At 43.0% G+C, this 12,750-nt stretch overlaps 1 protein-coding gene across 11 annotated transcripts in view; it reads right to left on the reverse strand.

Annotated features, from left to right (window-relative positions):
* The window catches only part of pxna (paxillin a), a 163,293-nt gene that overhangs the window by 30,448 nt on the left and 120,095 nt on the right, over positions 1-12,750 (reverse strand). For all 11 annotated transcript variants that reach the window (XM_078226893.1, XM_078226892.1, XM_078226891.1 and 8 more), the window contains exons 3-5: positions 9,723-9,773; positions 2,486-2,586; positions 989-1,128 (exon numbers count right to left, since the gene is read on the reverse strand). In XM_078226893.1, the coding sequence (XP_078083019.1) occupies positions 989-1,128; positions 2,486-2,586; positions 9,723-9,773 (292 nt within the window). The remainder of the gene's footprint in view (positions 1-988; positions 1,129-2,485; positions 2,587-9,722; positions 9,774-12,750) is intronic.

Genomic DNA, 12,750 nt, shown 5'->3' on the forward strand with positions numbered 1-12,750 from the left:
CAGCCCTGATCACAGTGGAAGAAAGCTTTCTAGGCCTCCGAGGACAGGACGACTGGAGGGAATAGGAAATGTGATGGGGTGGATCTTTTTATTTCAGCAATAATTAATCTAATGGCTAAATGTTACACTTCATTTATCAAACATTACATGAATAGAGATTACATGCAAATATAGGTTGACAGCTATGTTTCACAGATCATAGAATTCTACAGGCAAAAGGAGGTCATTCGACTCATTAAGCCTGCACCGACAACAATCTCACCAAGGCCCCATCCCCTTAACCTCACATATTTACTCTGCTAACCTCCCTGATACTAAGGGTCAATTTAGCATGGCCAATCCACCTAACCCACACACCTTTGGACTGTGGGAGGAAATTGGAGCACCCAGGGGAAGCCCACGCAGACACAAGGATAATCTGCAAACTCCACACAGATTTTGAATATCAAAGCAAGCAGCATACATTGGACTTTGATCCTTCACACTGACAATTCCAAATACATTTCCAGTCTTATGAGTGATTCATACTCTTGTAGGAAAATTCCATCTGTTCAATTATAAAGATGGCCTTCCTGCTCCATGCTCTTTCCATTTTGGGTGCCACCCTCAAAATACATTCTTCCCACACTCTCCACTTGTCCCCAGCCTTGCATTAAATAGTAGGGAATTCATTATCAGCTGACAGTTGATTCTATGCCCTGCCTCCATTCAGGTCGGCACTGGTATAGCTAGGATTCTACACCTCCAAGTGCATTGTATTTTTCTGTCAATAGACTACCTCGATAATCAAGTATCTCGACAGATGCAATATTTTTTAACGGATTCTTTGGGGCATTAACAGAGAAGCATATGAGAGCAGAAAAAAATGCACCTTCTTTCTCATTTGTTGCACTGAAGCAAAAGTCTTTTTAAAAAAGTGAAGTAAAACAAAACAAAACACTTCTTTCAAGTACAGAAGTTCCCCACTTGTATTACATAAAAGACTTGCCTGTTGCAAAACCGCTGGGTGAGCTGTGTTGCACCACATTGAGTTCCAGTAGGAGGCGATCCAGTTCTGAAAGGTTGCTGCCAAGTGAAGAAGTCATGACAAGTGGTGACGATTCTGCGGACTTTGTCTTATTGGGGAAGCTGCATAAATGACAAAGTTTGAATGATTTATTATCTGAAAGCCACACTGCAGTTTGATTTTATTTCTAGAGGCCTTGTTTAAACATCACCACTGGCACAGCCCAAAACCGTTACTAGCATCAGATTATACAGCGACAGCAAAGTTAAAATGGCTCTGATCTCATTATAAATTATACTTCAAACTAATGTGCCATGTTTTCATCAGGTATGTAACAGAGTGGTTTCAAAGTAACAGTCAAAAAACATAGCTGCAGATGACAGTCAGAGGAGGGCAGTATTGTTCCACTTATGGTGAATGATCCAGAATCTCAAATGGTGAAAATGTCACTCACTAGCTTGTGTCAATTTACAATATCAAACAGGCAATAATTGAATAATCAGCTGGTGTCTTACATCCAACGATTATGTCACGTGTTGTACTGTCCTATCGCTATCACTTACTTCAGTTCCATTTTTCTATCTATTTGAGTTTGGTCTTCTATGGATCCCTTGGCCCATCATTAGTGACAGACTGCTTTACAATCTTGGGTCTGCTCTCTGGGCTTCCCTCCCAATCCCTTTGTTAGCTCTCTATCTCCTTTTCAGAAGATTCCAAAACTCCTCCCATTACACTTTTTGTTCTCTCTTCTATTCTCAGATTACTGCTTGCCATCTATGTTTCTTCTGTGTAGCACTTTAGGACATGCATGCATTAACAGTGCCACATTTTAGGATATGCATTGCATTAACAGTGTCATATAAACATAAGCTATTTTTATATTGTCCCATCATTTGTGAAGAGAATTTTAATAAACCAAACCATGCCACCAAACAATAAATTTGCTTATATGGTATTTCATTTTTAACATTAGAAATCGAGCAAGGCAAGATAAACAGAGGAGTATGATAAATGCTTCCACTCACAAGGCTATCTGTAAGTTTCACAAGACTTTGACTGCTTGCCCATTATTCACTCAGCTCCATTTTAGGAGGCTTATTCTTAAAGGGATTTGTTTCAGCTGAAGTTGCCACTGTTTAAAAAGGCATGCAGTCCCTGACTATCAATGTGACTCTATTCAAAGAGGCAGTCCCAGTTTATCACTGCCATTCCATTTAATGAAGCAGCCTTTGTTTAAGAATATAACTGTCTCACTGCTTTGACACAAAGCATCCGTCTTAACCAAATGTTCTTAATCTGCTTAGGGAGGAAGTCTCTGTCTGCCACTTTGTTTAGACAGGGAGTCTATACCCATTACTCTGCTCATGGAAGATCCTTTCTGAGTTAGGTGCTGTCACGCTGCTTAGAGAGGAAACTGATATTGAAACACAATGTTATCTGCACTCTACTTAAAAATGGGGACTTGTCCCAGTGAAATACCTGTAAACGTGGTCTTCCTCGGCGGAACGTGTAGCAGGAGGACTAACAGAGTCTCGCGTGAGACTGGAGCTGCCTTTCACATTTGATGGGTAGGTCTGCTGCTGCATTTGAAATGAGAACCGAAAATATTCAGTATTGAGAACAATAATAATTAAGTTTAGAAAAATGGTTTTCAAATGTGCAGAAATTGGGAGTTACAGGTAAATTGAGATTGACCAATACACACAATTTCAACATTTCCTACAATTTAGTTTTCTGCTTTAGAAAACTGGTGGCATCCAGTTCTCCCCACACCTTAAAGAATTATATCCCCAAGTTTCCTTGTATTCTTAAATTGAGAAATAACTCTGAATACGGAAATCACTACAGCTCAAATCTAGTTTATCCCCAATCTGGGTGCCAATCCTCCCTCCAAATAACAGGAATTAAACAAACTACTGCAGGTAGTAGTTAATGGTTCACTGACTTATTGATACAGGTGTGACTTAGCCAGGAAACACACCTTGAATCTGTAGCAGCTGTAATCCTAAATGTGAGACAAAATGCTTTGGGGCTTTGAGCAGTTCATTACAACACTGGAAAAAGTTACATCTTGCATTATTTCAGTTCTGGCATTTAAGTTGTTCCAAACGCGAACAACTAATAGCTTTTAAGATCTCTACTAGCTATCCTTGGGGATGATTAAGACATCAAAATGTTCAGAAGATTAAGGAACATAAATCAGATTCTATAATCTTAAGGATACAAAAATATAATGTAAATCATCTCACCGTTTTAATTTCTTATGAGATACATGGGTAGGTTTGACTGGCCCTGCATTTGCAGCTAACATGCTACCTGGGCACAGTCAATAAAGAACAAATAGAATCATCAAATCATTACAGCACAGACAGAGGCTTTTCAGCCCACTGTCTGTACCAACTCTCCATAAGAGCTACTTGACTAGTTTCACTACTGTTATGATTCAGGTCAGAAGCTCCAAAGTGTTGTATGGAGCCCGCCTGGATCATAAGTTTTGCATCTTAAATTTGGCTAGGATAAGCATGATAGGTTTCACTTCGGGTATGATTCAAATGACCCACTGGGGAGCTTTTATCAAACAAAGTTTATTTAAGAATATAGTTAACATATATAGTAAGAAAATTAGCAAGAACTCTTATCAATTACAAACAAGAAACAAAACAACCACGATAATATATAACCCTTAACAAATATATCTAATGTGTTCCAATCAAAAAAACCCTTGTCATAGACAAAGCCCTTCAAACAATTTCAACACAACAAAGATGAATGCTCACGTGATACTGGACTTGAGACCTTTGGACGAAGTTTGCAATTCTCTGGATGAACTCGGAACAATTTGAAGTCAGAACAGCTTCCCAAAACACCAGGAATTCTGGGCAAGCCACCAACAAGTGATTTCCCCCTTCAGAAAGGCAAGACCTTGCTTTCAGCTCACCAGCAGAATTTCCAAAACCAGGGAGAGAGACTTATTTTCAGCTTGATGCCCCTTCTAAAACTAAAACTCAAACCGCAGTTCCAAACTGAAAATGAAAAAAAACTCCTCTCACCTGGCCTGCCAACCAATTTTTTCCCTAACAATGCAGTCATCAACAGCCCAGTAAAAATAAACAAACCCCCGTTTAAGTAGCAATATAAAGACTCTCCATAGACAGCCCAGCAATGAGAAAAACAAACTGAAAAAGCATGCTTACAACTGCAGAATACATGATTTTTAAAAAAAACTTCTTAAAGGTACACTAACGTCACACTACCATGCCCATGGCCCTGTAAATATTGTCTCTTCAGGTGTTTATCCAATTTGTAGTTGAAAGCCAACTTTAAATCTGCCTTCAGCACAAGGGGAGAGCATTCCATTACACTCCTGACTTGTGCCTTGTAGATTGTGGACAGGCTTTGGGGAGTCAGGTGGTGAGTTACTCACCACAGGATTCCTAGCCTCTGACCTGCCCTTGTAGCCACAGTATTCATATAGCTGGTACAGTTAAGTTTCTGGTCAATGGTAAGCCCCAAGATAGTGGGGGATTCAGCATTGGCGATGCCATTGAATATGAAAGGACGATGGTTAGATTCTCTCTTGCTAGAGATGGTCATTGCCTGGCATTTGTGTGGTGCAAATGTTACTTGCCACTTATCAGCCCAAGCCTTATCAGCCCACGTGTTTCTGCATTTCAACATGCACTGCTGCACTAAGGAGTCATAAATGATGTTGAACATTGTGCATCATCAGCAAACATCTTTACTTCTGACCTTATCATGGAAGGAAGGTCATTGATGAAGTAGGTGAAGATGGTTGGGCCGAGGACACGACCCCAAAAACTTGTGCAGTCTTGAAGTTGAGATGACTGACCAGCAATAACCACAACCATCCTCCTTTGTGCTAAGTGTGACTCCAACCAGCGGGGAATTTATCCCAATTCCCATTGACTCCAGTTTTGCAAGGGCTCCTTGATGCCACACTTGGTCAAATGTGGCTTTGATGTCAAGGGCAGTCACTCTCACCTCACCTCTGGAGTTCAGCTCTTTTATCCATATTTGAACCAAGGCTATAACGAGGTTAGGAGTTGAGCGACCCAGGTGGAACCCAAACTGAGCATCTGTGAGCAGGTTATTGTCCCAGAATTGCAAATTGCATTAGGATGCTAGACTAGACACTGACAATTTTTGAATTTTGGCATAAATGTGAGGATAGGATGCTTCACTCCAGGCAGCAGGAAAATGGAGGAGGCTAAAGTCAGATCAGCCATTGAATGGTGTAGGATGTTCATGGGACAAAATGGCCTACCCCTTCTCCTGTTTATATTCTTTGAATCCCGAGAGTCTTAATAACCACTTTCTCAACCAGCCTTTCCATCTTTAACATTTAGTTTACAAGTACTCCAAGGTACCTCTGCTCCTGAACTTCTATTAGGATTGTATCTCTTATTTTATATGAACATACAAATGTACAAATTAGGAACAGCAGTAGGTCATTTGGTCCTTTGAGCCTGCTCCACCATTCAATGAGATCATGGCTGATCTGATTGCGGCCTCAACTCCACATTCCCACCTGTTCCCAATAATCTTTCACCCCACTGCATAACAAGAATCTATCTAGCTCTGCCTTAAAAACATGCAAAGACTCTGCGTCCACTGCCTTTTGAGGAAGCGTTTCTAAGACTCAAAATCTCTAAATGAAAAAAAAATGTTCTCCTCATCTCTGACCGAAATGTGTGATTCCTTATTTTTATACAGTGGCCAGTCATACTAGATTCTCCCTCATGAGGAAACATTACTTCCATATCGACTCTGTTAAGAACCCTCAGGATCTTATATGTTTGAATGAAGTCGCCTCTTATTCTTCTGGACATGAGGATAAACGCCTAGCCTGTCCAACCTTTCCTCATAAGACAACATGCCCAATCCAGATATTAGTTTAATAAAACGTCTCTGATCTGCTTCCAACGTATTTACATCCTTCGTTAAATAAAGAGACTAATACTGGTCTCCAAATATGATCTCACCAATTCTCTGTTAAACTGAAGCATAACCTTGCTGCTTTTGCAATCAATTCTCCTTGCAATAAATTATAACATTCTATTGGCTTTTCTAATTACTTGCGTTCTTCCCACCAAAATACATATTCACTGCAATAAACTTTGTCTGCCACTTGACTGTCCATTCCACCATCCTGTCGATGTCCACCTAAAGTCTATCACTATCCTCCTCACAGTTCACAATACTTCCAAGTTTTGTGCCATCTTCAAATTTTGAAACTGTGCCCTGTACACCCAAGTCTAGATCATTGATATAGATCAAGAAAAGTATTGGCCCGAATGCTGACCCCTGGAAAACCCCACTATGGAGAGTGACTTAAACTGCACACCATATTCTGGATGTGGTCTCATCACCACCCTGCATAATTGCAGCAAAACTTCCCTACATTTATACTCGATTCCCCTTACAATAAAGACCAATGTTCCATTTGCTTCTTAATCAGTTGCTGAACCTGCATTCTAACCGTTGGTGATCCATGCACAAGGACTCTTTATTACAGCATTCTGCAGTAACTCGCCATTTTCAAAAAAAAGTCTATTCTTCCTGGCAAAGTGGATAACCTCACAGTTTTCCACCATATACTCCATTTCCCAAATTTTTACCTATTCACTTAACGTATCTATATTCTTTTGCAGATTCATTGCATCCTCCAGGAATGGTTGTTGGACGTTCCGGGGTATAGATGTTTCACTAAGTGTAGGGAAGCTGGTAAAAGAGGTGGAGGAGTGGCATTGTTAATCAAGGATAGTTTAACGGCTGCGGAAAGGCACTTCGTGGGGGATCTGCACACTGAGGTAATATGGGCTGAAGTTAGAAATAGGAAAGGAGCGGTCACGTTGCTAGGAGTTTACTATAGGCCCCCAAATAGTAATAGAGATGTGGAGGAAGAAATTGCTAAGCAGATTATGGATATGTGTGGGGGTCACAGGGTAGTTGTCATGGGGGACTTTAACTTTCCAAATATTGATTGGAACCTTTGTAGGTCAAATAGTTTGGATGGGGCAGTTTTTGTGCAGTGTGTGCGGGAGGGTTTCCTGACACAATATGTGGATGGGCCGACTAGAGGTGAGGCCACATTGGATTTGGTACTGGGAAATGAACCGGGCCAAGTGTTAGATTTGGTTGTGGGAGAGCAATTTGGAGATAGTGACCACAATTCGGTGTCTTTTGTTATTGCAATGGAGAGGGATAGGGCCGTATGGCAGGGCAAGGTTTACAATTGGGGGAGGGGTAATTATGATGCGATTAGGCAAGAATTAGGGGGCATAAGTTGGGAACAGAAACTGTCAGAGAAAGGAACTAATGAAAAGTGGAACTTTTTCAAGGAACAAATAGTGGATGTCCTTGATAGGTATGTTCCTGTCAGGCAGGGAGGAAATGGCCGAGTGAGGGAACCATGGTTCACAAAAGAGGTGGAATGTCTTGTGAAAAGGAAGAGGGAAGCTTATGTAGGGATGAGGAAACAAGGTTCAGATGGCTCGATTGAGGGTTACAAGTTAGCAAGGAATGAGCTGAAAAAGGGGCTTAGGAGAGCTAGGAGGGGACATGAGAAGTCCTTGGCGGGTCGGATCAAGGAAAACCCCAAGGCTTTTTACTCTTATGTGAGGAATAAAAGAATGACCAGGGTGAGGTTAGGGCCGGTTAAGGACAGTAGTGGGAACTTGTGTATGGAGTCAGTAGAGATAGGCGAGGTGATGAATGAATACTTTTCTTCAGTGTTCACCAAGGAGAGGGGCCATGTTTTTGAGGAAGAGAAGGTGTTACAGGCTAATAGGCTGGAGGAAATAGATGTTCGGAGGGAGGATGTCTTGGCAGTTTTGAATAAACTGAAGGTCGATAAGTCCCCTGGGCCTGATGAAACGTATCCTAGGATTCTGTGGGAGGCAAGGGATGAGATTGCAGAGCCTTTGGCTTTGATCTTTGGGTCCTCGCTGTCCACGGGGATGGTGCCAGAGGACTGGAGAATGGCGAATGTTGTTCCTCTGTTTAAGAAAGGGAATAGAAATGACCCTGGTAATTATAGACCGGTTAGTCTTACTTCGGTGGTTGGTAAATTGATGGAAAGGGTCCTTAGGGATGGGATTTACGACCATTTAGAAAGATGCGGATTAATCCGAGATAGTCAGCACGGATTCGTGAAGGGCAAGTCGTGCCTCACAAATTTGATAGAATTTTTTGAGGAGGTAACTAAGTGTGTTGATGAAGGTAGGGCAATTGATGTCATATACATGGATTTTAGTAAGGCGTTTGATAAGGTCCCCCATGGTCGGCTTATGATGAAAGTGAGGAGGTGTGGGATAGAGGGAAAGTTGGCTGATTGGATAGGTAACTGGCTGTCTGACCGAAGACAGAGGGTGGTGGTGGATGGAAAATTTTCGGATTGGAGGCAGGTTGCTAGCGGTGTGCCGCAGGGATCAGTGCTTGGTCCTCTGCTCTTTGTGATTTTTATTAATGACTTAGAGGAGGGGGCTGAAGGGTGGATCAGTAAATTTGCTGATGACACCAAGATTGGTGGAGTAGTGGATGAGGTGGAGGGCTGTTGTAGGCTGCAAAGAGACATAGATAGGATGCAAAGCTGGGCTGAAAAATGGCAAATGGAGTTTAACCCTGATAAATGTGAGGTGATTCATTTTGGTAGGACAAATTTAAATGTGGATTACAGGGTCAAAGGTAGGGTTCTGAAGACTGTGGAGGAACAGAGAGATCTTGGGGTCCATATCCACAGATCTCTAAAGGTTGCCAGTCAAGTGGATAGAGCTGTGAAGAAGGCCTATAGTGTGTTAGCTTTTATTAACAGGGGGTTGGAGTTTAAGAGCCGTGGGGTTATGCTGCAACTGTACAGGACCTTGGTGAGACCACATTTGGAATATTGTGTGCAGTTCTGGTCACCTCACTATAAGAAGGATGTGGAAGCGCTGGAAAGAGTGCAGAGGAGATTTACCAGGATGCTGCCTGGTTTGGAGGGTAGGTCATATGAGGAAAGGTTGAGGGAGCTAGGGCTGTTCTCTCTGGAGCGGAGGAGGCTGAGGGGAGACTTAATAGAGGTGTATAAAATGATGAAGGGGATAGATAGAGTGAACGTTCAAAGACTATTTCCTCGGGTGGATGGAGCTATTACAAGGGGGCATAACTATAGGGTTCGTGGTGGGAGATACAGGACGGATATCAGAGGTAGGTTCTTTACGCAGAGAGTGGTTGGGGTGTGGAATGGACTGCCTGCAGTGATAGTGGAGTCAGACACTTTAGAAACATTTAAGCGGTTATTGGATAGGCACATGGAGCACACCAGGATGATAGGGAGTGGGATAGCTTGATCTTGGTTTCAGATAAAGCTCGGCACAACATCGTGGGCCGAAGGGCCTGTTCTGTGCTGTACTGTTCTATGTTCTATGTCCTCACAACTCGTCTTCCTATCTACATATTGCCAGCAAATCTGCTACAATATAGTTAGTCCCTCAATCCAAGTCATTAATATATTAAAAGTTGAGGTGATGGTCAGATGGGGAAAAAGGAAGAGAGGGTGGAGGGGAAAGAGAGGGTGGAGAAGAAAGTGAGGAAGAGGGGCAAGTAATTGCCAAGATCTTGAGACATCATATTAGAAGCAAAGGACCAAAATAATCAATAACTTTCAGACAATTTCAACATCTGTAACCCTGCTAAATGGCCATCCAGGCTGTACCTTGGGAGAATTGCCCACTCCAGTAGAAGGGGAGATCTCTTCTTGGTAACCCTGAAAAACCAGAAGAAAGCATGTTATCCATACATATCAGACACAGAACCATAAAAATAACAGGAGGAAGGTACACCAATTACATCTGTGCTGCAGGTCAATAGCACATTTAAAAAAAAATTATTTCTTGGGATGGATTGGGGTGGATGTCACTGGCTTGGTCGACATTTAATGCCCACCCCTAATTGTCCTCAAGAAGATGGTGGTGAGCTGAGTCTTTGAGAAGACCATGTGGTGTAGGTACACCCAGAGTGCTATTAGTGAGGGGGTTCCAGAATTTTGATCTATTGACAGTGAAGGAACGGTGAGATATTTCCAAGTCAGGATGGTGAGTGGCTTGGAGGGGAACTTCCAGGTGGTCGTGTTCCCATGTATCTGCTGCCCTTGTCCTTCTAGATGGTAGTGGTCGTGGGTTTGGAAGGTGCTGTCTAAGGCACCTTGGTGAGTTTCTGTAGTGCATCTTGTGGATTGTACACACAGCTGTCACTTTGCATCGGTGGTGGATGGAGTGAATGGGGTGCCAATCAAGCAAGCTGCTTTGTCCCGGATCGTGTTGAGCTTCTTGAGTGGTGTTGGAGCTGCACTCATCCAGGCAAGTGGTGAGTATTCCATCCTGACTTGTGCCTTGTAGATTGTGGACAGGCTTTGAGGAGTCAGGAGTTGAGTTATTTACTGTAGGATCCTAATCTCTGGCCTGCTCTTGTAGCCACAGTATTTATATGCCTAGTTCAGTTAAGTTTCTGGACAATGGTAACTCCAGGATGTTGATTGTGGGGATCCAGTGACAGCATTGCCATTGAATGTTAGATTCTCTCCTGTCGGATACGGTCATTGCCTGGAACTTTTGTCGCGCTAACATTACTTGCCACTTGTCAGCCGAAGCCTGGATATTATCCAGATCTTGCTGCATTTGGGCATGGACTGCACCAGTATTTGACGAGCTGCAAATGTTGCTGAACATTGTACAACCATCAGTGAATATCCCCCGGCTCTGACCATATGATGTAAGGAAGGTGATTGATGAAGCAGGCAAGATGGATGGGTCTAGGACACTACTCTGACGAACTCTTGCAGTGAGATGATTGACATCTACCAACTACAACTTCCTTCCTTTGTGCCAGGTGCGACTCAAGCAGTGGAGGGTTTTGCACCAATTTCCATCGAGTCCAGTTTTGCTGTGGCTCCTTGATGCCATACTTGATTCAAATGCTTCCTTGATATCAGTGGCTTTCACCTCACCTCTGGAGTTCAGCTCTTTTGCCCATATTTGAACCAAGGTTGTAATGAGGTCAAGAGCTGAGTGGCCCTGGCAGAACCCAAACTGAGCATCAATGAACAGGTTGTTGCTAAGCAAGTGCTGGTTGAAAGGACTGCTGATGACCCCTTTCATCACTTCACTGATGATCGAGAGTAGACTGAGAGTAGTAGGGGCAGTAACTGGCCTGGTTTGGATTTGTCCTGCTTTTGGTGTACAGGACATACCTTACAAACTTTCCACACTGCCGGGTGGATGCCAGTATTGTAGCTGTACTGGAACAGTTTGGCGAGGGGTGTGGCAAGTTCTGGAGCACAAGTCATCAGTACCATTGCTGGAATATTGTGCCCATAGCTGTTGCCATATCCAGTGCTTTCAGCCGTTTCTTGATACATGAGCGAATCAAATTGACTGAAGTCTGGCATTTGAGATCTTGGGGATCTCCAGAGGAGGCTGAGATGGGTCATCCACTCAGCACTTTAGGCTGAAGATTGCTGCAAATACATCATCCTCATTTCTGCATATCTACCATTCTTTTCCTCGGTATCGCTCACTTCAATTAAAAGATTGAACCTGGTGATTATTCATTCACTTCAACTATCTCTTACCATATGGATTATGTATATGCCCATATATTTTTACGATGACATGTGAATGCTCTTCATGCTAGACAGGAAGTAAGAAATAACTAATTGAGGAAATAGCAAACAAAGTAGAGAAATTGGGAGGTAATAAAAATATAGTGAAGCTGAATTTTACAAGATGGCTCTGTTTTAAAATGTCTTCTTTACCCAGAGCATTCTGAAAAGGGGGGGGGGGATGAGGTAAAAATAAGCACCTCCACTTGAAGACCTGCTCATGTGACCGAGTTGCCATGGGGAGAAACTCGAACATGAACCTATTGAAATCAAATAACAGTTTTCATATCTCTACACAGTACCTCACAGAAACAGAGACAGAGACACACAGAGAACAAAATAAGATCCTGATATATGGAGCTACTGCTGTGGAGAAGCAGGATGCCTTGTTTTCTGCTTGAAGGACGGGAGGTCAGGACAAATTAGACATTTGGAGATTTAAGGAACACGGAGTCGCTGAGATGACCCTTGCTGGTGAAATTGGATCTGGAAGGCTCGAGGTGAGTAGAATGATTTTTGAAAGACATTGAAAATTTTGACGTGGTGGCCTCTTTTAAGGTCAAACCAAATAAACAAACTCAAATTAAATCAGGACAAAGTAAAAGGGGCAGCTCCCCAAAAGGAGGGGGAACAGCCCGAACAAAAATCAAAGTACAAAGGAAACTTAAAAACATCAAATCATAATGTGATTATTAGGATCGATAAGGCACCCCAACCCCTGCGGTGCCCAACGGGCACGGAAGACGTCAACCGTGCCCGTGGACACCGCATGCTCCCTCTCCAGGGATACCTGGCCGCAAACGTAGCGCGGTAGAGGGTCAGACAGTCAGGATGGACGGCCCCCTCGATCGCCCGCTGCCTGGACCTGTAAATGGCGTGTTTCGCCAGGCCCAGGAGCAGGTTCACGAGGAGGTCGCCATTCTGACCCGCCCCTCTCTGCACCAGGTGTCCGTGGGACTGAAGTGCAAACAGAACATCAATAAAAGGTTTTTGAGGAAAACAAAAAGGGAGTGCAACCTAAGACACAAAACATAGACATGGTCCACGGACTCCACAAGGCCACAGAAGGGGCAAGCTTTGGAGC

The sequence above is a fragment of the Mustelus asterias genome, chromosome 13 (assembly GCF_964213995.1).
Source record: "Mustelus asterias chromosome 13, sMusAst1.hap1.1, whole genome shotgun sequence".
In the NCBI taxonomy this organism is placed as follows: domain Eukaryota; kingdom Metazoa; phylum Chordata; class Chondrichthyes; order Carcharhiniformes; family Triakidae; genus Mustelus; species Mustelus asterias.